The sequence below is a fragment of the Danio rerio genome, chromosome 10, assembly GCF_052040795.2.
Source record: "Danio rerio strain M-AB ecotype USA chromosome 10, GRCz13ab, whole genome shotgun sequence".
NCBI lineage: Eukaryota > Metazoa > Chordata > Actinopteri > Cypriniformes > Danionidae > Danio > Danio rerio.
In genome coordinates this window covers 39,611,291-39,637,358 of record NC_141030.1, presented here as the reverse complement: position 1 = coordinate 39,637,358, position 26,068 = coordinate 39,611,291, and the positions used below count along the sequence as shown (strand labels likewise).

Sequence of the window (26,068 nt, the reverse complement as noted above, 5' to 3'; positions counted from 1 at the left end):
AGCTGCGCCTGGTTGGTACCTGGATGGGAGACCACATAGGAAAACTAGTTTGCTGCCGGAAGTGGTGTTAGTAAGACCAGCAAGGGCGCTCAACCTGCGGCCTGTGTTAGTCCTAACACCCCAGTATATTGATAGGGACTCTATACTGCTCAGTGAGCACCGTCTTTCAGATGAGGCGTTAAACCGAGGTCCTGACTGTCTGTGGTCGTTAAAAATCCCAGGAAAAAAATGTTTGACCCCGGCATCTTGGCCAAATTTGCCCTCTTGCCTTTGTCCATCATGGCATCCCCATATCATAATTTGCCAAAAATTATGTAAAGCGCTTTAAGTGTTCAGAAAAGTGCTACATAAATGTAAATAATAATAGTAATAATAATAATAATAATAATAATAATGTTTATTATTATTATTATTATCATTATTGTTGTTAATATTATTATTATCATTATTGTTGTTAATATTATTATTATTATTATTATTATTATTATTATCATCATTGTTGTTAATACTATTATTAATATTATTATTATTATTATTATTATTATTATTGTTGTTGTTCATGATAATAATAATAATAATAATAATAATAATAATAATAATAATAATAATAATAATAATAATAATAATAATAATAATAATATTATTATTATTTTTATTATATTATTATTATTATTATGTGCTCATTTTACTAAAATGATGATAAAATGCAAAACAAACAAGCAAAACTTTGATAACCTTAAATGCTATAATTAACAGTATTATTAATTTGGTCTCATATTTTCATATGCATTATTGAAATATTTCCCTATTTATATTGTTGTTTTTTGGACTGTGCAAACTAAGATGAGATTAGATTTTGCTGAAGAGATTAAAACTGAAAAACATCTTGAGGAAAGCATCAAATCAAATCATGCAGTTTTTTCAAAAAGCAGTTCAAAGATGACTCACGAAATTGGCAGACCATGTTAGATATATTAGATTTTTCCCTTTCCATTTCTATTTCTGTTCTTTGTGCCTTCAAAGCATTGCGTTCTCAGATGTATCTTCAGTACACTGTACACTATTTATGATGTATGTGTGAATAATAATAATGGCAAGTGTATAGAAGGTGTGACTTAATAATATTATGTATGCTTTTTAGTAACGTCTTCATTAGAATAGCCGTTCATATATAAATGCCAAACCTCCTCAAAGGCTAGAAACTTTTATCCTTAAAATAAATCAGATTCTGTAATCTTCTGTAATGCTCTTTGCACCTGAAGAGTCTGTTATTTTTTTGACATTTTCATTAGAGCGAAATATTGTCTCCGGTCATCGTTTTAGTGCAGCACTTTTTGCTGCCAAGGCTGATATTGAACATTTTAAGCTGATCTTATCTAGATTTATTTGGCATGTCTGATGATTTGCAAGCAACAGTTTGAACTGGGAATGGTGCCATTTTAAAAAAAAATAGTATATCCACTTAAGATGGCAGTTCTGCTTTCATAAAAACTGTATCGTATCTGGTCAGATTTCCTGAAGTGTTAGCAGAACTTTGTCAAATCAAGCGTCTTATAAAGGAAGTGGATAGATATGATATATTTACATTAGAGTGTCAAACCTAGCAGAACAGACACATTAAAACCATTGAAAACTAATGTTGAATCAGAATTGTTACCCTCATAAATTATTAGCCCCTCCTATACATTTTATTCCGATTTCTGTTGAACAGAAAGAAGATTTTTACACACATTTCTATACATAGTAGTTTTAATTACTCATTTCTTATAACTGATTACTTTTATCTTTGCCATGATGACAGAACATAATATTTGACTAGTTATTTTCTCAGATGCATGCTAGTGTTCAGCTTAAAACGACATTTTAAATGATTAAATTGGTTAATTAGGCAAGTTAGGGTAATTAGACAAGTTGTTGTGTAATGATGATTTGTTCTGTAGACAAATAAAAAAATGCTTATAATATTGATCTTTAAATGATTTAAAAAATCTAAACTACTTTTATTTTAGCTGAAATAAAGACTTAAGAAATAAGACTTCCTCCTCAAAAAAGGGAAATACTGTGAAAATTTCCTTGCTCTGTTAAACATCATTTGGGAATTGTTTAAAAGAAAAAAGAAAATTTACAGGACGGCTCATAATTTTGACTTTAACTCTATATACAATGTATATTGGAAACTATAAATATACAGTCAAATAATAACTCATTGGATGGACTCAGTTTAATTAAGATCAGGATTTCAATCTAATAAATTTCGCCTAACAATGACATCAATTCTATGACAAAAATGATCGAGCAAAACTGTGATGTTTACATGTGAGAAGTGGAAACCAAGAGGAATAAAGACCTACATGGGAGGAAACTAGTGGTTGTGCACACACAGTGGATGTCATTTTTACAAGAATGTTAGTCTTTATTTTAGAAGATTAATCATTATTATTTGACAGTTTCTTGAAATTAAGTCATTAGAAAGCATCTTAAAGTTTATGATTATGACTTATAAAATATATATATTATATATATATATATATATATATATATATATATATATATTTTTTTTTTTTTTTTTGATGGTGTAATATTTTAACCTGTGTTTAATTCAGGCTAACTTCCGCAAAGCAAGAGTAACCTATAGGGCTAGAGTAACCAATAGGGCATTCTCACGAGCGGGCGAGAAAACTGATCGCATGCATGCTGTGAGGCATAAGCTCGTCTGCGAGAGAGTACACTGTGTGCACAGATGACGATGTGCAGGCACAAGGGTTTACAACGAGCTCACAAGTGCCTGTTTCCTCACGGTAATCTCGCGGTTCACTTCTCCTCGCGCGCAAACATCACCGGTGCGTTTGATTATTTTTGGCATGGAATTGCCGCCATACCTTACTAGGTAGTTGGACCAACACAATTCCTTCATGTTGTCCCAACACAAAACTCTTAAGTTAAGTATAAATTTAAGTGGACTGAACATAAAACAAATAAGAGAATCACGCGGGGCCCCCCTGCGGTGCGTGCTCTGCGGGCCTGTGCGCTACGCCACTCTACAGCATATTAGCAGTCACAATTTAATTTAGATTTTTCCTGCAGTCCTAGTTTTGAACATCTAAAAATATTATATAATTTACATATGTACTTTTATCAATTATGATTGATAAGTGATATCACATGTACATGACATTTTTGTTGCTTAACACCTATTTGCAAAATCCAGTAGTCAACATTCGATTTTAAATCAAAACCTTTAATCAAAGTTGTCCTAAAACTATTGAACAGCACCTATTCATGTCATGGGACAATTATTTATTTTTTTTTGATCCACTTCTACTGTTGACTGCTGTATTCGTTTTTTTTAAGAATGTAAATGTGACTGAATATGACTCCTACCTGTAAGTAAAGGTACTGCAGGTTGTGCAAGCCCTCAAACAAGCCAGCGGGTAGAGTGATCAGGCCACAGTGGTAGAGGTGCAGAGCATGCAGTCTCGTCAGGCCCTGGAAAGTGTCTGAAGCCAGAGAGCGCAGGTGTTTGTTGTCCCCCAGATCCAGCTCCTCCAGGCGGGTGAAGCCCATGAAGGTGGAGGGCTGGATGTAAGAGATGTTGTTGGAGTAGAGCCAGAGCATGACTGTGGTCGGGCTGAAGTGGCCCTGCAGCAGCCGCTGGATCTTGTTGTTCTGCAGAAAGACGCGCTCGCTCTGGGCCGGAATTCCCTCAGGAACCACCTGAAAGTTGTGAGCCTGGCAGCTGACGGTGCTGGGAGAGTCGTAGCAGATGCAGTGACGCGGACAAGCCTGGGTCAACTCTAAACCACACAACACCAGGAGAAACTCCAGACCACAGCCTGCAGAAAAAAACACAACTTCATGAGTAAAGGAGATCAGTCTGGCTGGTTAGTCATGTCCAAACTTTTCCAAAAGGCTGACCTTGCAAGTCAAAATTAGACTATATTCAATCATTTAAAAAGAAAATGTAATATGTCAAGCCTAATCAAATTACAGAAGCTTGATAGAGTCCATCATCTTAAAATGTTAAAAATATATAGTTTTAGTTATGTTATCCACTGTATTAAATACACTGTATTATAGTCGTATTTGACATTCTGTTGACTCTGATACATACTTTTCACACACTATGTAGTAGGGAAGTATGTGATTTCAGAGTAGCAAGTCTGAAATCATACCATCCAATTAAAACAGTAAAGGCGGGATAAATTCTGAATGTGCATCCAATGTACACTTCACTGTCCCATGATGCCACACAAGAGAATTTTTTTATGTATGTATGTATGTATGTATGTATGTATGGCAAGTTTGTATGTTAGCCCCCTGTTTATTTTTCCCCCCAATTTATGTTTAACGAAGAGAAGGTTTTCTTAACACATTTTTAAATTTTCCAAGACACTTCTATACAGCTTAAAGTGACATTCAAAGGCCTAACTAGGTTAATTAGGTTAACTAGGCAGTTTAGGGTAATTAGGCAAGTTATTGTATAATAATGGTTTGTTCTGTAGACTATCTGGAAAAAAATTAGCTTAAAGGGGCTAATCATTTTGACCTTAAAATGGTTCATAAAATTAAAACATCATCATAAAATTAAAACTGCTTTTATGCTAGCCGAAATAAAACAAATAAGACTTTCTCCAGAAGAAAAAATATTATCAGACATACTTTAAAAATTTCCATAAGTTATTTACAAGTTTCTGACCACTTGTGTTCAATGTGCTGCCCATTGTCTTGGATTGTGTTGAATACAAGATGTGAAGCACCTAAAACAACGGATACTGGAAGCCTGTGCTGACATTTCTCCTGCGGTGTTGCTATCTGTGTGTGAAGAGTGGGAGAAGAGGGTTGCATTGACAATCCAACACAACGGGCAGCACATTGAACACATTTTATAAGTGGTCAGAAATGTGCAAATAACTCATGAAAGAAAAAAGTTACGTTAAAACTAAGCACACCGTTGTTTTTCTTGTAAAATTCCCAATAAGTTTGATGTGTCAAATGACCCTCTTCCTATTGCAAAAACCAAAAGTTGCATCCAAGATGGCCGACTTCAAAATGGTCACCACCCACCTTGAAAAGTTTGCCCCCTCACATATACTAATGTGCCACAAACAGGACGTTAATATCACCAACAATTCCCATTTTATTAAGGTGTTTCCATATAAATGGCCTACTCTATATATGCACGAATGTAATATTGAAAAGCTTCCTACAGTATAGCAAATATGAATCTAAATGAGAGATTTGTAAGGGGTGTACTCATTTATGTTGAGCATTGTAAACGGCAATCCACATGTATTACTACACACTGTATGATGCAGAGCAGTACAAATGCAAAAAAAAAAAATAAATAAATAAAAACTGTGATATTTGTATTAATACAATTCATGTGTGCATCTAAAGCCATCTCTGAACACATCGACCCATGAGCCTATACATTAAAAGCAGAAAATCAATGTTAAAGGTTACAGAACAAAAATAAACTCATGTGCACAAGCATTTCTGTGAGCGTATGTGTGCATGAAAAACATCCATGTCTGAGAAAGAAAAAGCTATTGAGAGAAAAAAAAGCGATGAGGATGAGGTTGCGATGAAGGGCGCTGTTGTATAAGTGAACGTTAGTGGCTCGGCATTGATTCGCCTCTTTGATGTGGAATTGAAATGGGAATGAGAGCGAGAGGTTTTGGAGGTGCACCGCAGCGGGAAGAGTTTTTCGAGGAAGAGATGCAACGTGTGAGTCATTTCAGATGCACAAGAACTAAAAGGATGAGCTTGCGGAGAGAGACGGACAGAGATTGATATTGACAGAGACAGTAAAGTTCGACGCAGAGCTGAGTGATGTGCTGTAATACAGGCTGCTCTGACACTGATATGAAACATTAGCATTCTCAGATGCAAGAAAGCGTGACAGGAGACTCTTGCTTAGTGTTAAAAGGGATGGTTCACCCAAAAATGGAAATCCTCTCATCGTTTACTCATCCCCATGTTGTTCCAAATCTGTGACTTACCTTTTTTTTTGGAACAAGAAAGGAGTTGAATACTGAACATAAAATGAAGGAATAATGATGCTTTTAGGCTTTGAAACGTGGCATAAAATCAACATAAAATTGGTTGAGATTTATTTTATTTATTTTATTATTATTATTTTTTTGCATTGTAATTATTCGCAAGCCAAACATAGAAATAACTTATTGGATTTTTCTGTTAAAATGAGCCTTAAAAAATAACAACATTTGGACTCGTAATAAGACTGACATCATCTTTTGTTTGGATTGATGAATGGATTTGATTGATTGGTTGATGGATAGATGGATTGATGGATTTGATTGACTGATCGATTGGTTGATGGATGGATGTATTGATGGATTTGATTGACTGATAGATGGATGGATTGATGGATGGATAGATAGATGGATGGATGAATGGATGGATGGATTTGATTTGATTGACTGATCGATTGGTTGATGAATGGATGGGTTTGATTTGATTGACTGATCGATTGGTTGATGGATGGATGTATTGATGGATTTGATTGACTGATGGATGGATGGATGGATGAATGGATAGATTTGATTTGATTGACTGATCGTTTGGTTGCTAGATGGATGTATTGATGGATTTGATTGACTGATAGATGGATGGATGGATAGATTTGATTTGATTGACTGATCGATTGGTTGCTAGATGGATGTATTGATGGATTTGATTGACTGATCGATTGGTTGCTAGATGGATGTATTGATGGATTTGATTGACTGATCGATTGGTTGATGGATGGATGTATTGATGGATTTGATTGACTGATCGATTGGTTGATGGATGGATGTATTGATGGATTTGATTGACTGATTGATTGGTTGATGGATGGATGTATTGATGGATTTGATTGACTGATCGATTGGTTGATGGATGGATGTATTGATGGATTTGATTGACTGATCGATTGGTTGATGGATGGATGTATTGATGGATTTGATTGACTGATCGTTTGGTTGATGGATGGATGTATTGATGGATTTGATTGACTGATCGATTGGTTGATGGATGGATGTATTGATGGATTTGATTGACTGATGGATGGATGGATGGATGGATGGATGAATGGATAGATTTGATTTGATTGACTGATCGATTGGTTGCTAGATGGATATATTGATGGATTTGATTGACTGATAGATGGATGGATGGATAGATTTGATTTGATTGACTGATCGATTGGTTGCTAGATGGATGTATTGATGGATTTGATTGACTGATCGATTGGTTGCTAGATGGATGTATTGATGGATTTGATTGACTGATCGATTGGTTGATGGATGGATGTATTGATGGATTTGATTGACTGATCGATTGGTTGATGGATGGATGTATTGATGGATTTGATTGACTGATCGATTGGTTGATGGATGGATGTATTGATGGATTTGATTGACTGATCGTTTGGTTGATGGATGGATGTATTGATGGATTTGATTGACTGATCGATTGGTTGATGGATGGATGTATTGATGGATTTGATTGACTGATGGATGGATGGATGGATGGATGGATGAATGGATAGATTTGATTTGATTGACTGATCGATTGGTTGCTAGATGGATATATTGATGGATTTGATTGACTGATAGATGGATGGATGGATAGATTTGATTTGATTGACTGATCGATTGGTTGCTAGATGGATGTATTGATGGATTTGATTGACTGATCGATTGGTTGATGGATGGATGTATTGATGGATTTGATTGACTGATCGATTGGTTGCTAGATGGATGTATTGATGGATTTGATTGACTGATAGATGGATGGATGGATAGATTTGATTTGATTGACTGATCGATTGGTTGCTAGATGGATGTATTGATGGATTTGATTGACTGATCGATTGGTTGATGGATGGATGTATTGATGGATTTGATTGACTGATCGATTGGTTGCTAGATGGATGTATTGATGGATTTGATTGACTGAACGATTGGTTGATGGATGGATGTATTGATGGATTTGATTGACTGAACGATTGGTTGATGGATGGATGTATTGATGGATTTGATTGACTGAACGATTGGTTGATGGATGGATGTATTGATGGATTTGATTGACCGATCGATTGGTTGATGGATGGATGTATTGATGGATTTGATTGACTGATAGATGGATGGATTGATGGATGGATAGATAGATGGATGGATGAATGGATGGATGGATTTGATTTGATTGACTGATCGATTGGTTGATGAATGGATGGGTTTGATTTGATTGACTGATCGATTGGTTGATGGATGGATGTATTGATGGATTTGATTGACTGATCGATTGGTTGATGGATGGATGTATTGATGGATTTGATTGACTGATGGATGGATGGATGAATGGATAGATTTGATTTGATTGACTGATCGATTGGTTGCTAGATGGATGTATTGATGGATTTGATTGACTGATCGATTGGTTGCTAGATGGATGTATTGATGGATTTGATTGACTGATCGATTGGTTGATGGATGGATGTATTGATGGATTTGATTGACTGATCGATTGGTTGATGGATGGATGTATTGATGGATTTGATTGACTGATTGATTGGTTGATGGATGGATGTATTGATGGATTTGATTGACTGATCGATTGGTTGATGGATGGATGTATTGATGGATTTGATTGACTGATCGTTTGGTTGATGGATGGATGTATTGATGGATTTGATTGACTGATCGATTGGTTGATGGATGGATGTATTGATGGATTTGATTGACTGATGGATGGATGGATGGATGGATGAATGGATAGATTTGATTTGATTGACTGATCGATTGGTTGCTAGATGGATATATTGATGGATTTGATTGACTGAAAGATGGATGGATGGATAGATTTGATTTGATTGACTGATCGATTGGTTGCTAGATGGATGTATTGATGGATTTGATTGACTGATCGATTGGTTGATGGATGGATGTATTGATGGATTTGATTGACTGATCGATTGGTTGCTAGATGGATGTATTGATGGATTTGATTGACTGATAGATGGATGGATGGATAGATTTGATTTGATTGACTGATCGATTGGTTGCTAGATGGATGTATTGATGGATTTGATTGACTGATCGATTGGTTGATGGATGGATGTATTGATGGATTTGATTGACTGAACGATTGGTTGATGGATGGATGTATTGATGGATTTGATTGACTGATCGATTGGTTGATGAATGGATGTATTGATGAATTTGATTGACTGATCGATTGGTTGATGGATGGATGTATTGATGGATTTGATTGACTGATCGATTGGTTGCTAGATGGATGTATTGATGGATTTGATTGACTGATAGATTGGTTGATGGATGGATGTATTGATGGATTTGATTGACTGAACGATTGGTTGATGGATGGATGTATTGATGGATTTGATTGACTGATCGATTGGTTGATGGATGGATGTATTGATGGATTTGATTGACTGATCGATTGGTTGATGGATAGATGTATTAATGGTTTTGATTGACTGATAGATGGATGGATGGATGAATGGATAGATTTGATTTGATTGACTGATCGATTGGTTGATGGATGGATGTATTGATGGATTTGATTGACTGATCGATTGGTTGATGGATGGATGTATTGATGGATTTGATTGACTGATTGATTGGATGGATGGATTTGATTGACATTGTTTGGTTGGATGGATGGATGGATTGACTGATTTGATTGTATGATGTATAATATAACAACAAGCTGTAAATGACAACCCCTAATACACTTGTATTATTATACACTATTTGATGCAAAGCAATAGTACAAATGTAAAAAATATATATCAAATAAAAACAAGAAAGGACATATTAATACCTTAAGGGCACATAGTAGTACCTAAAAAGTACAAAAGTGTTCCTCTTAATTTTTAGGTACTAATATATACTTTTGGGGTACCAATATGGACCCTATAAGTACAAATGTGTACCTTTTGAAAGGTACCACCCCAGTGACAGCTCGCATACCTTCATTTCTGAGAGTATAACAGTATGCTGTATATGGCAACCCCTAGTCCACATGTAATACTACACACTGTATGAAGCATAGCAACAGTACAAATGCAAAAAACTTTTGTACAAATTAATGACAGCATGACATGCCTCAGTGCCTACTAGACTTTCCCGTCAGTGGAAGAGACATCAATAGTTCACATACTTTTTTCGCTTTAAAGATTATGCCTTTTATAACTGATATAACAGAGTTGACCAAAACATAGAGATATTTGTTTTTCATAACAAATTACAATACAGAAAGTAGATGCGTCATGCACTTAAGTTGAGTAAACACACAAGATTTAACAAGACTACAGCTAAATATGTGATTCACAATGTGTGGATTATATTCAAGTTAATATTATGAAGACAAAATGTCCCTATATATACATACAAACATCATTTTAGAGACTATTTGATATCACTTACTTTCCTTCGGCCTAGTCCGTCTGTCCATCTGTCTGTCTGTCTCTATCTATCTATCTATCTATCCATCTATCCATCTATCCATCTATCCATCCAGCCATCCATCCATCCATCCATCCATCCATCCATCCATCCATCCATCCATCCATCCATCCCTGTCTGTCTACAGAGCATTTACAAACATGAGATTAATAATTATAAATTATATGAATGTAAAATTTTGGATATCATAAAGCTGCCCCCCCCCCACTTTTAAAATATCCGCTAAACCCCTGGTTGATACTGCTCCTTTAACAGACATTTAGCTGACTATAAGAAACTTTGCAAGTACATGTCAACATAAACTAACTCTAACCTAACAATCTACTTATAATCTAATGAGAATTAGTTGGCATGCAGATAACTTGAATTCAACAAACAGACCATCAAAATAAAGTGTGACCCTAATGTTTTATTTTTATTTTTTTAGTATAATTCAGGTCTTCAAAGCCAAACAAACTTGGTTGAGATTCAGATTAAGATTAAAGAGAATACATAATTTTGTTCGTTAATGATTAACTGTGTAATTATTCAAGCATTTTTAAAACCATTTAATCTGCAATAACCTTTTATTATGTTTGTCACTTTTGTGTGTTTATAATAATAATATTAATAATAATAATAATAATAATAACAAAAAAATAATAATTTTATATATATATATATATATATATATATATATATATATATATATATATATATATATATATATATATATATATATATATACATATATATATATATAGAGAGAGAGAGAGAGAGAGAGAGAGAGAGAGATTTACAGCCTCAGTCAACTTTTGCTGTAATCAAAGAGCAACCATCTTAAATTTTCTTGAACTTTTGTGTTTAACAGAAGAAAGCAAACTATGGCAATCATCCAGCTGAACTATTCTTCCAAACTTGTTTAGTAATGTCGTCGGGTCATTGCATTCCAAATACATGTGTTTGTACACGTGCCAACATATGTGATTGTGTTTATTTTAAGATTACACTGATCTCTTCTGTTTACACACTTGACGGATGACCTTTTCCAGCAAGGCTTTGTTTCAACCAGCACCCGATGCCTAATACAGCATGAAATCACAAATGGCCTCGGATGACACGTGTAATCCTGGGCGTTTAAATGTTTGCATTTGCATTTGACGCCAGGTTTTTTTTTTCTTTTTTCTCTGACGTTTTTTTCCCTCTCCCAAACATTAGCTTTGCTTTATCTTTATTACAGCAGTACAACAGTGTCAACAAAATTACGCTCTCTCTAGCTGGCGAAATGAAGTGTATTCTTCTGAAAATGAATGCTGAATGCGCAGCTCGACTGCTGGCTGTGTGAATTGAATTTGTCTGATAGGATTTTTCTTTATTTGATTATGAAAATAGACTGAAGTCAAACCAGCGGGTATTACCATGCTGTATTGCACCTGAATAACTCTTCTAGACAGTGTGTCTCTTTATCTCCTTCATTCTCATTCTATCGGTTCTTAGCCTCAAACACACACACACACACACAGACACACACTCAACCTAATGCACAAAAAGGGCCGGCAAGCATGAATATGGTCGTTTAGAAGTGTTAGATTACTAACGCTTAAATAAAAGGTCAAAGCACATCTTCTTTCTTCCCCCCTGAAGCTGCGCTTGCAAATGAAAATGTATTTGAGTATCGGTTCTGCAGGTTATGGAAAGGTTAAACAGGACTGATTAAGGACCGTCTGACATCATAGCACCTACCGGCGAGGACTAGCATCCATTAACTGTCTGGAAGATGTTCTAACAATTTTAATTTAACCCCCTGGGCAGAGATTATTATTTTAATACTAAATGAAAGCACCAGATTTGATTGATTTGGCTGAGAGCTGCTGGTTTGTGATGGATATCTGGTTGAAATAGTTCTGAAGGAACTGTTATTTTGAAATTAGTCACTGTAATTTCAGGAAAATGTTCATTTCGGTTCCCAGTTTTGGCAGGTTTTTGTGCAGGGTTTTCTAGTAGTATGGTTGAAATGTTGGATCATTGATTGAAAGTAATCTTGTAACAGAATGTTTATAAGTTTTGTCCCACTTTCTATTAAGTGGCCTTAAATAGAATCTACTTACACTGAAATTAATAATTTGTTACAATGCGATTGTGCAAATACTGTACATGTTTTTACATTGTACTTATACTTGACCAAATACCTGCATGTAATTATATTTATAATTAATTTCTGTAATTACATTTATAATTACACTTCATACCATCCTTTAGACCAGGGGTGGCCAACCCTGTTCTTGGAGAGCCACCTTCCTGCAGATTTCAGTTGCAACATATCAAACACACCTGCCTGTAATTATCACGTGGTGTTCAGGTCCTAGGCTGCGTCCGAAACCGCCTACTACTCAGTAGGTACTGCATTTGAATTTAAACGTACTACTCGGCCGTTATAAAAGTATGTTCTATACAGTTTGAATGTGAAAACTACATGTGACGTACTACATCTGCCATTTTGTCATGGTCACGTGACCTAATTGCGTCAGTTGCGTGGCTTTACTTCCATTCATGAATTTGCTCGTGGGGCATCATGGGATATCGCAGCATGCATGGGATGCGCACTCCGGAATCTCGCCGGAAGTAGTAAGTCATCCGGGTACTTCTCGCATACTGATTTTCAAATTCTATGAATTCGGACACACTACTCGGCTCACATACTTATTTTGACGTACTATATAGTATGGAAGTATGCGGTTTCGGACGCAGCCCTAATTTATTGGTTCAGGTGTGCTTGATATGGGTAGCAACTGAAATCTGCAGCAAGGTGGCTCTCCAGGAATAAGGTTGGCCACCCCTGCTTTAGACCTTCTGCACAGTTTAGCTTTAACCCTAATTAAACACACCTGATCAAACTATTTGAGTCCATCAGGCTTGGTTTAAACCAGGGGTGGGGAACCTTTTTTTCTATCAGGGGCCATTTACATTTTTGTAACATCATTTAGGGGCCATACTAAATTATAGGGCTGCTCGATTATGGGAAAAGTCATAATCGCGATTATTTTGCTCATAATTGTAATCACAAATTATTCAAAACGATGATCAGTTGAAGTCAAAATTATTCGCCCTCCTGTGAATTGTTTTTTTTTTTTTTATATGCAAATGCCACACAGAAATTCCAAGGGGTCCAGCTGGGATTTGAACCAGCGACCCTCTTGCTGTGAGGCAACAGTGCTAACCACTGAGCCACCATGCTGATGTGCAATTTTATATGCTTTAATTGAACATTTTGTTACAAAGTCAAACATATGTCATTGGAGTCAAGTATGTTAAATACATTATTATTTCAGATCACTAATCCTCTCTTTCCCCATTTAATGACTTCAGCACTTCATTTATTCTTTCCCTTTTTCACGATCATCTAACTCTCTTTCTTCACTCCTTTTAACTTCTCTCCTTTATGTACTGTACTTGTTTATTGTCCGTTGACTTGAATACTCAAAATTGACAAACCCCACACAAGTCTTTTTTTTTTTTTTGTGGTATCTAATGTCCTTTGTTCTCATTTTTCATTCGCTCCTCCATAATGACCCTCTTTGATTTTCTCTCTTATCACATAACAGAGGCTGCTGAAATCCCTCCACGTTCTGGGAGGTGGAGGGGGAAAAAAAAAACCTTCCGGTCACCTCTCGCTCTCTTCACATTCTCATTTTTCCTCTGTCTCTCACATTCGGATTAGAACTCTTCTAGATAATGGTTGAATTAAATATATTATGATGTCTCTTCTCATTTAGCAAGATCCAGCCACCAGGGCCCCCGTCAGTTGGGTCCCGGCCATCAAATGTCACTGAGAATATTTCCTATTATTTCCTCTGAGGATTTTTCCCCTTCCTGTCATGGACAAGATATTGTGTTCATGTAAGTTATTAGGCTCATAGGAGTTGCTTATAGGATCATGTGCAGAAAGCTCAACAGAATTCAGATTCATGTCATTCAAGTTGTGCTTTTCCCTTGTTGGTTTGGTTAATGATTATTTTGATTTGATTATTCTTCCGGGTTACTAAAAAGTATGTAGTGTACAGCATACAGAAACAAAAGGTTTATTAAATTTTGTCAACAGCATAGTAATGTCTGAAGTACAGATCATTAAAAATGAAACACTTTGTTGTTCCATACTGTACTGTATGTATTGGAAAGACTTTTGTTGTTTGGTGAAATTTGCAAAGCATTGTTGAATGACTTTAAATTACAGTGTGTTTAAAGTTTGACAACTTTATTAATCCCACCAAAGGCAATTAAATTATGCCAGTAGCATCATGATGCAACAAACACGTACAGACAAATCACTTACAAACAATAATAAAAAAACACAATCCAGCATGCTTCATAATAACTTTATAAATAATACAAAAAAAAAAACAAAAAAAAACATCCCATATATTAAAAATGTAAAACATGTAAGGTTTTAAATCCTCAGGGACAAAGCTGAATTTATATCTGTTAGAGAATGCTTCTAAACCTTTTTCCAGAGGGCAACAATACAAAAAAAGGCTTCAGAGGATGGGAATCATCTCCTATCACACTTTGAATTTTCCTTATCATTTACTGTTCATGTAACTCTGCTTCATACCGGAGAGGTAAACCAATAATCTTGGAGCAAGTCTTGACTAAGTTTTTAGTCTCTAACAGAAATGACTGCATCCCTTATGGCACACTATACATTAAGTACTAATGCACTTACACACTTAACAGCGTATGAATTTAGCGTCGTCCCAAAAGGAACACTAATGCTTTTTTACTAACCGGAAATTCAAACCGTTTCTCAGATGACATTTGACGGCTGCCAAATCAAAGAAATAAATGACCAAGCTACCAAATAATACCTGCTATCAGTATAACTGCATTAACCAACTAGAGGCAATGAAATCAATCCATGCTGTAAGAGAATTTTGCTTTCAAAACCCACAATAAGTAAAATAAGTGGCCGTTGAGTGCATGAAGTGTTCAACATTTCACACTTTTTTTTTTAACAGTTGAATAGTTGCATCTTCCTGGTGTGTATTTTTTCTTTAGAATAAAAGTAATACTTCAGTGAGAATGCAATACTTACACTATCTGAAAAAAGTCTTATCTGAAAAAAGTCTATCCAAAGAATCTTGATCAACCCTGGGAGTCCTGCAAGAACGCTTTCTTTGCCATTCCAGATGACTTCATTGATAAGTTATTTGAGTCATTATAGAGATGTATGGATGCAGTCCTCCAAGCTCATGGGAGTCATACACAATATTCTATATATATTTTTTAATGTATATTCTGAAAATACCTTAATCTGACTTTACTGTCCTAATTAAATAATTAAAAATCAAGGCATGAACAGATTTTATTTTGCTAAAATAAGCGTAATCTAGAGGCCTTTGCCTTTCATACAGTATAAGCCACTTTTTATACCAAAGGATCATCTAGAAGTCAAGCTATTTTTTTAGTGTTCCTAAAACTTTTGTCAGTTAGTCTACACTGTTTATACTACAAAATGGCGCTGAATAGTGCACAAGTATGTAATTTGGTATTCACCCAACTCTGTCAAAATGATCCATGTTCATATGCCTCCATGGAAATGACTAAACTACTGCATTATGTATGCCAGGTCAGTAGTTAGGGATAACAATGTGTAAAGAAGCACAATGTGTCTTTAAAGTCAACGTGAAACAAAAGATTGTTTTTTTTCTCTCTCTTACATGAAGTACATCCGATAAAAAAAGCTTTGTAGGTCAGCGTTTGATTTTGTCCACTGAGAACCAATTGGGATTGCTGGAAGATGGGCATTGCTAACAACATGAAGGAAGATTTGAATGTCAGTTTGCACTCATTACTGTCCACCAGAATCACCATCAGCAACCTCTGGTGCAGAATGTTTTGAGATGCCCAATGATTATGAGAATGAGGAGCTAAATTTTCTAGACGGAATGATAGATCTTGTGTTAGATTTCTGCTGAGACAGGGCAGAGATGAGACATGTACTGATAGCCCCACCCTAAAAGCATTCCATGTGACCAATAGTGAATTTGTTTCGAGAAATGAGGGAAGGTTATGGTAATTTATTTATTTTTTTAAGATTAGGATGGCAAATTAGTCTTCACAAAATAATGAAGTGCAAAGATACATTGTTTGTAACAAACAGTATTCAACTTATTTTTCGCCGACGAGTGGGCGCAGCCATTTTAATCTTTTCAGCTTGAGTCTTCCGGCTTATTCACTTCCATTCATTTTTAAACATTAAAAACTGCTCGGTTCGCTGTTTGATGTTGCAAACTGATATTTTCTTATTATAATATTCTACTTGTTCTGTATAGTCATGCAAACATTTGTTTGTAGAGCAAGTAGTTTGACCGTTTTCCGCTGTTTATTATTTTTAGTCATTTCTCCTATAGGCAACTGAACCTGAAGTTCGAAACAATCTCGAAAACAGGCGCACTTCTGCATTTTAGAATAAGAAAAGTTAATTTTGATTTCATACTGACTTGAAGGTGCAGAATTTTTAGCTTTTTTACTATCTTTACTATATTTAAATAAAAATAGTAATATCTTAGTAGTACTGCCAACTACATTTTAATATCTTTAAATTTACTATCTTTAAAATAAATGAAGCAGTATTTTTATTTATTTCCATGCAGGCATGTGAACGTTGATTATTTTGACAATGTTAGGTGGATACCAAATTGCATACTAATGCACTATTTTGCGCCATTTTGTAGTATAAACAGTGTACACTACTTGACAAAAGTCTTGTCGCCTATTAAGGTTTTAGGAACACTAAATAATACCTTGCGTCAGATTTTGCTCCAAAATAAGCATATGAAATGACTTGTTTAAACATAGAAAGCTAAAATCAAGTATATTCCCATGTGTAGTTTCAGTGTTGGTATTCCTCCTCTACTCAAGTGCATCTGTCATTATAGATGTTATTCTGCTGTACATGTTATACATCAAACAACATTGTGTGTGTGTTTTTTTTTTACCCTGCTGGAGGTTGATATAATAGAGCTGCGCATGAAAGTATGTGTGAGTGGGTGTAGGCAGTGGTGTCAGTCTGAATAAACGGCGTGGGGAGAGTGGACATACACATGCTGGGGGTAATGTTGTGCAGAATGCCAAAGAGAAAACATCCACACTGAGATAAAACACTACAGACTAGCAGAGAGAGGCGGTGGGAAGATTGGAATATCACAATAGGCGGATCTGTCTGTGTTTGTTAGCACTACAACATGAGGGGGTCTATAATAAGTGGAGAAAGCTATACACTAGGATTCCCATTTATCTTAATGGCAGTATTTTTTAGTTGATGCATTAAATACGGCCATTTGCATGTTTACTTATGTAACCCCTCCAGCTCTCCTGGTAGAATTTGAATCAGTGTCTTTTGAATAAAAGGTTGACACACTCTCAATGATGCTAAAGATTGCAACATTTGCAGCATAGAGGCCAAGGAAGTTAGGTTCACTTGCATAGCTACAGTACTAATATTTTACCCCATTATGCTCACCACTAAACCTCTCTTCCCCCTGGGTCATGGCACCAATTTAACCCCTCCTGTTTCACTCCTACCACTCTGAGTGTGTTTTAATTGGCATCTCTGGCATGATATATAAACATGCTCACAAGGATGCTAAAGACTGTGGCATCTAATGCCATTTGTTAGTTCATCTCTAGATCCCAAGAGAGTAAGGTTTACTTAGAGCTTTTACTGCATGGCCACCATTTAATACTCACCCCCTTAAACCTCACTCTCATTTAGGTCATGACACCAAAGAAACCCCTCTGGTACTACTCCTACTGAAAGGGACAGCTTTCCCACTTTTAGAACCAATCAAGTGCAGTTTGCTCTTAAAAGTGGGCTATCGTTACATTCATCCGTAAACCTCACTTTCATCCGGGTCACGGCACCAATTTAACCAGTTGTACTCATACCAATCAAAGCACTATTTAAACCATTTTCTCTGGCATAGGAGCTGGATTCAGTCACAGGGATGCCAAAGACAGCCGTAAGTGTCATTTGCTAGAACATTTCTACAAGTCAGATGAGGTTTACTTATTAATAGGCCCACAAGGAATCTGCACGTGCAGATTTTTAGCCCATCATTAATTCTGTTTATTTACTTAAATAAAGTGAATGTGAATCTAATTGGATTTGCATTTTAAACCTTAAATAAAAGTTTAAAAGATGTTATTTTTTATTTCACACATTAAGGTTTTAGTTATGATATTACCAAAATAATTCTGCAGAAATCTGCAGATTTTTACCAAAATTCTCAGCAGAAATGGCAAAAAACGTCCGCAGATTCTGTCCGACCCTACTTCTTAGCTGGCCTCCATTACACTTACCCCACTAAACCACACTTCCTTATGCAGGGTTTCTGCAGGTCTCAGCAAAGGCAAATTTAAGACTTTTAAAGACCCTTTTAGGACCATTTTGAATGAAATTTTAGACTTTTACAGGGCTAATAACTAAGGATGTTTTTCTAATGGCCCGGTTGTTGCTTTAATATCATTTGATATGTTATTTACTTCTTAGATATAATTTATTTTGTCAAAACAAAGAAACTCTATTTATATATACTTATTTCAACAATGTTTCTTTTTTAAAAAGGACAAGTTTAACATTGTTAAAAGTTTATAGACACATTTACTTGAATGATCAAAATATATATTTGTTGGCTATATATGTTTTAAGATATATATTTGAACTCCTATTCAACCTAATGCTTTTTTGTTACAAAACCTTGCCTATTCCGTGTCTACTTTTAAATATTGTCGCTTCCCCTTCTGTACATATTTTTGTAAAACTGGTGTATCATGTAAAGGGAAATGTTGTTATTATCATGAGGAATTGTGCAATTTGTTTTTAGGTTTCTTTCCCTGATTAGAGAATTAAATTTGGACAATTTGCTGTAAAAATGGCTATTGTCAATAGTATCTCTTTGGAATAAAACTTAAATTTATATATTAATAGTATTTGGATAGATGTTGGACTGATTGGGTAGCTTTACTTGGACAGAGGAAAATTAAGACCTGTTTAAACTGTTTTAAGACCTACAACACAATATTTCAGTGAATCTAAGCCTTTTTAGGGCCTAAAATTTTGCTTTTGAAATTAAAGACTTTGTTTTTTAGACCCTGTGGACACCCTGCTTAAAAAAAACACAAGTCCCATTTAGGTCAAGGCACTGATATAACATTTCTGGTTTTACTCATACCAATGAGAGAGGAATTAGAATAGTAAGATATTTCTAGCTTGGGAGCTAGATGCACTCACTGGGATGTAAAGACAGCAGCATTTAGTGTTGTTAAAACTCTCCTATAGACCACAGGAGAGAGGTTTACTTGCACAGCTCTTATTAGCTGGTCTCTATTACACTGAACCACACTCCCCCCTAAACCACACTCCCATTCAGGTCATGGCACCAATGTAATCCTTCCGGTTCTACTCATACCACTCTGAGTGGAATTCGAATTGCAGGATTTGATCTCTGGCATGGGAGGCGGATTCAATGATTTGCTAGTTCGCCTCTAGGGAGAACGGTAGTGAGTTTTACTTTAAAAAAAAATTCTCCAAATGAACTTCTTGTTGGACTGATTTTGTTCAAAATGACATCACACAAGTTCATTCCTTAGTTTTTCTTAGGACTTTAGTTGTAAATGTTTTGTAAAGTAGTAGTTATATGTAGCATTTAGGCAATAGGAGTTAACTAAGCCATGCTAACCAAACAAACCCTGACCTGTTGGTGCAGTGCCATCTCAGTAATGGATTGAGTAAACATCTCTAGACTCAGCCAGCCCTGTCCAACAAAATTGGCCAAAGAGAACAAATTTGTCTGTGTGCCAGCACATATTGCAGCCTGTCAGACTGTTCATGACCCTCCATTTAAAGGCACTCTACTTCTGTCTATCTGTCTCATTCTTTCTTTCACACACCATCTGTGTGAGCGACACGATGAAACTAGATCGCTCCCATTACAATCAGCAAAAGTGTGCGATTGATTTTTGATGACTGACAGCTTTGTTGATTATAATGGGAGTGAATGAGTTTTGACACGTTGTGATGCACAGCTGCTTGTAGCATGGCCGACACTTTATTTTTTCTTCCACACTTTCAGCACTGACACCAGAGAAAGGTCAAATGAAACAGCTTTCAGGCAGGAGTGCCGAAGATCAAAAACTTTCAAAAAAGAAGTTTTGAAGGTGTTGAAGGAGCCAGGTCAGTTTGAAATTAAGCAGAACAAAACTGTCACTTGGGGTTTGTCACTCCGTTAAATTTAATGCTGAATAGCTTGACTGAAGCTCAAAAACTATTTATTTACATTGCTTGTTTGGTACGCTGTTGAACCTGGCAAAACAAAAAAACGGGGGCTCGTCCGGGATGAGTATGTGCCTAAATACTAATTTGTATATGATCCTGGGTACCATTACTAATGTATATAAACATTTTAAGACTACAGACTATTTCTCAAATCATGCAAATAGCATCAGAGTATGTCAGGATAGATAGAAGGTTGACATCTGGGTCATGGCACCAATTTAACCCCTCCCGTTTCACTCATTCCGCTCTAAATTTGTGATATATGAACAAGGATGCTAAAGACTGCAGCTTCTAATTTCATTTGTTAGTTCACCTTTAGAGCCCAAGAGAGTGAGGTTTACGCAAAGCTTTTACTGTTTGGCCACCATCATATTCACCCCACTAAACCTTACTCCCATCCGGGCCACGGCACTAATGAAACCCCTGTGGTACCACTCCTATCAATCTGAATGGGATTCAAAGTGGCTTTCCCACCTCTAGAGTCATTTGCTAGTGTGGCTTTAAGACCAATCAAGTGCAGTTTGCTCACACAGCTTTAAAAAGTGTGCCACCATTACATTCAACCCTAAACCTTACCTATACGTCTTTCGGATGAGATGTTTAACAGAGGTCCTGACTCTTTGTGGTCGTTAAAAATGGGTTTAACCCTGGTTAAATTGTTTAACCCTGGAATCCTGGCCAAATTTGCCCACTGGCCTCTGTCCATCATGGCCTCCTAACACTCCCCATATCATAATTGGCTTCATTACTCTCTCCTCTCCACCAATCAGCTGGTGGTGGATAAGGAGATTCTCCGCAAAAATGTGTAAAACTCTTTGAGAGTCTAGGAAAGCACTATATAAATGTAAGGAATTTATGATATAGATGTGAGGCATCCGGGTCACGGCACCAATTAAACCCCTCTGGTACTACTCTTATCACTCTGAATGGGATTCAAAGTGGCTTTTCCACTTCTAGTGTCATTTGCTTGTGTGCCTTTAGGACCAATCAAGTGCAGTTTGCTCACACAGCTCTTAAAAGTGGGCCACCTTTACATTCAACCCTAAACCTCACTTCCATCTGGGTCACGGCACCAATTTAACCAGTTGTACTCATACCAATCAGAGCAGTATTTAAACCATTTTACCTGGCATGGGAGCTGGATTCACTCACTGGGATGCTAAAGACAGCTTTTAGTGTCAATTGCTAGAACAATTCTATAAGTCAGATGAGGTTTACTTATTAGCCTCCATTACACTTACCCCCAAGCCACACTTCCTTTAACAAAAACACGGTTCCATTCAGGTCAAGGCACTGACAAAATAATGCTGGTCTGTATACAAGCAAAATGGGTAGAAGGGGAAAACAACCAGCAAATTGTGTGTGTACATGTATGAATGTGTACACTACATCTAGCAATAGTTATTTCTACATTTAACAATGCAGGTTGATTCCAAGATTGAGGTGGTCATATCAAAAAGTGTAAATTATGAATCAAAGAAAGTGAGATTGCATTAATACTCCCTTTTTTTCAGCTCTGCTTTGTAGCCTTGTGAAAGAGCTGATGTCTTGTTGCAGAGAGACTAATTGAAAGGCCGATGCCGCGGACGTGTGTTAGTGACCCTCAGCGCTCGTCTGTCAGTACGTGTCTTCCCGTCCTTTCAGCAGCGAGACAGATAAAACATAAAGGCTCCTTTAATTTTTTTTCCACATGTCTGATTGAATAGACGAGCAGCCGTGTGCCGCTGCAGATGGACGGGCTGAGGCGATCGCATGCATATCAATGACAGCGCTCATGAGCACTGACTGTCTGTCTTAATGAGAGGCAATACTGAACCTCGCCGTTTCTCTCTCTCTCCCTCGCGCTCCCTCTCTCCTTTTGTTCTGGACAAACTCAATTTCCTGCCCCTGTCAGCAGGAAGTGGGACGCTGTCTGTTTCTTTATCAGTCAGTTGTGTTATATGCTCATAGCAAGTGTTTTAGTATCATTGCCTTGTTTTATCGTCTGCATATTGAAAGCAAAACTAGACTTGCTCCGTGGGACACATCTGAATTGATTGAAGGCAATCGATGGAGTAGAAGATACAAGTGTTGCACACAAAATAAGTGATGTTAATAAACGACAGAAGCCATGAATAAAAAGTCATTTAGGGTGCTTTCACACCTGTGAATCGATTCAGTTGTTCCGAAACGGAGATTACAATTGTTACGTTGTTGCTCTTTGCTCTTGGAGCGGTTCGCTTTCACACTGCAAAGTTTCTAATCAGACCAAAAGAGCTAAAACAAGTCACGTGCGAGTAAACTCTCCTCACATTGGTCAGAGTGTCAGGGTTTATTTTGCAGCGTCCCGCTAAGCTGTCAGGAGAGGTGGTGGTTTGGTGGTGATTGACAGGGTGCGCGCGCGCGACGTGTCTGAGGAGAGATGCGGTGGGGAGGGGTGAGAAGGGTGCGCGACGATGCCTATTTGAGTACTGGGAGGGAGACACAAGATTACCGGGAGATCATCACTCGTTTGCGGGCATCCGGAGACTCGCGAAACTTCCGGCCCTACTCCTAATTCTCTCTTCATATAGCCTTAAGCCTATTACATATGCATAAAACACTGTGATATAACCGCGCTCGGATCGGATCGCTTTCTCACTGCAATCGAACCGCTCCAGGATTCGTTTCAATCGAACCGAGACCACCTCATTCAAGCGATCTAGGAGCAATTACTTTGGCGCGGAACAGAGAGCGATTGCCCTGTTCACATATGCCAAACGAACCGCGCTAACTGGGCAAACGAGATACGTTCCAAAACAAAAGTGTAGGTGTGAAAGCACCCTTAGTCTCTTTGTGATCTGTTTCAACATGCTTGACTAAATAGTAAACTACTACCAAAAGGTAATCAATAATATTTAGGAAAATGTAACCATCTCTTGTCTTTTTATATGAATAACTAGTTGGACTAGACTTGTATGTCTCATACTGTAGAGTTGTGGTGGTTAAATTGTTCAAGAAAGTTATTCTGCATTGATTTTAATATTTTCAAAATGCATTGCTAGTGACCAGGTGTAAACAGCCATATAGTGTAAACCAGGGCTCTCAAACTATAACTGGCAGGGGGCCATTGGAGTGACTGACAATTCAAAGGAGGGCCATTTTAATATTCAGGCACAAGAAAAACATGGAATCCTAATTTAATTGATGCATTTTAGGACAATAGACATGTCGTTTATATTTCAAGAAATACCTGTAAGCAGTTATAATGCAAATCAGCATGTTTATAGTGTCACGCAGCTCCTAAAACATATCTGTTGCTGGTGGGCCTATTGTTGAGCATGAACCTATAAGTGGGCCTATAAGTGTGCGTGAACTGAAGAGCGGGGAGTGGGTATGAAGAAGGTTGCGCGTCGGGTTCAGGACTTTCCAGGAGACAGAACAATACGGGAGATGGGTCTGAAATACGGAAGACTCCCGTGAAAAACGGGAGTGTTGGCAGATATGGTCTATTCTTGGTTTAATTTTAGAGACCGCTATTCAAAGATCATCCTCCGTGTTCAGTTGTGGCCTGTATTCATTTTTAATGTATTTGATTGCCATAAAGTTGTTAGTTTAACCTGGTGCTATAAAATCAATCTGCTTTGGCTTACGTTATTGGTGTGTTAATCTAACGTAAACACACCAATCCTATAACTAGTCTAAAGTTTGCATTACAGTGTTCATTGCCCCCTACTAGCTAAAGCACAGGAAATCTGTACTACATCTCAGAACTTTCATTCACAAAATTGTGCAACGCCACTGCCTGCAGTATGTACCACAATATGCAGGGTTCACACCAAAAGCAATATTAAATATTCCCATGAGTAAACTACCATTAAAGTCATGTGAACATAGGTATTAATTAATGCATAGCAGGATAATAATGCATTAAATTGCCAAGCCCTTGTACTTATATTTGTCACTTTTAGGAGTGTGATGAAGAAAGAAGGAAGGGTCTAGACCAGGGGTCTCAAACTCAATTTACCTGGGGGCCGCAGGAGGCAAAGTCTGGGTGAGGCTGGGATTTCACAAAAAAAAGTCCTCAAATGTCATTATTAACAGTTTTAATTATTTCTTCTGAACATGAAGTGTCCTGAACATTAATAGAACATTGAGTGAAGATTATGAACAGTTCTTCTGAACATGGCATCTTTTGCCTACTTCTTGCTGCCAGAGACTTGACAGCGCTTCTTCTCACAAATCTGAACCACATTTGGCTTTAGAGCGGAAGCAGTTGAGACCATCAGTATGGCTTGAAGATGATCATCATTAAGTCTAGACCTGTACTTTGACTTATTGAAGTCCTAGGGAAAAAAGTGGGGGAACTTACACAAAACTTCCATTCCCTCACCTAAAAAAAAAGGCGTATATATGTATAAATAAAACACCCCCACCCCACTCCAGTCACATCAGTCTGTACCAGTCTGTATCTACCTATAATATCAATATATATAAGATGCAGGGCAGGCACGTGCACACATAGGGCTCAACCTGTGCAGAGCACATGCCCTTTTTAGTCTTGCATAGAAAGTGCCCTTCCAAAATGATCAAAAGTGCCCCCGCGACGCGACACACCCTCGGTCCCGCCCTTCAGTAGGCGCGCGATAACACCGCTCTTGAGTACGCGCGCGACAACAAACGTGATCAGAACGCGCGCGACAACGCACATTGAGTGACAAGCGCGCTGTGTACGGATAGAATCAGCGGAGCGGGAAGCGCTCTCTCTCCCCGCTCCGCTGATTCTGTCAGAGTACAGCGGTCGGCGCGGGCCACAAAATATTGCACTGAGGGCCGCAAATGGCCCGCGGGCCGCGAGTTTGAGACCCCTGATCTAGACAAAAAAAAAGTGGTCACAACAGAAACATTTGAGCATGTTACCGAGCGATAGTGATGAGGGGTTTATTACAAATAAAAAAAAGACCTGTATATGACCTTTAAAAAAGGAAAACCACTAAAACTAATGGATTTAAAACTTATTTTTGAGCTCATGGAAATGACATTTTTGCTTGGATCATTTTAAGAAGCAATGTGCCGTATTTTTAGAGCTAAAGCTGAGTAATAACATTGAGGCGAATCTAACATACCGTATAAAGCTGACGTTCTTAACTCATGATGTCAAGCCCCACATCAAGATGGACTACAGGCCACTGGTGTTTGCCCACAGAGCTGGATTATGAGCACACTTTTGGTCACAAATGTCCATGGATTGGGGAAAAAACCCTTCTGAAATCTTTCAGCACTCACCGGCTTATGCTTAAGT

General features: G+C 37.2%; 1 protein-coding gene and 1 long non-coding RNA gene across 2 annotated transcripts in view; one reads left to right on the top strand and one right to left on the bottom strand.

Moving 5' to 3' along the window:
* The window catches only part of rtn4rl1a (reticulon 4 receptor-like 1a), a 229,793-nt gene that overhangs the window by 5,513 nt on the left and 198,212 nt on the right, over positions 1–26,068 (bottom strand). The window contains exon 2 of the mRNA XM_087271134.1: positions 3,382–3,833. Coding sequence (XP_087127260.1) covers positions 3,382–3,833 — 452 coding nt within the window. The remainder of the gene's footprint in view (positions 1–3,381; positions 3,834–26,068) is intronic.
* The window catches only part of LOC141376432 (uncharacterized), a 238,186-nt gene that overhangs the window by 90,762 nt on the left and 121,356 nt on the right, over positions 1–26,068 (top strand). The gene's annotated exons all lie outside the window — the stretch shown is intronic.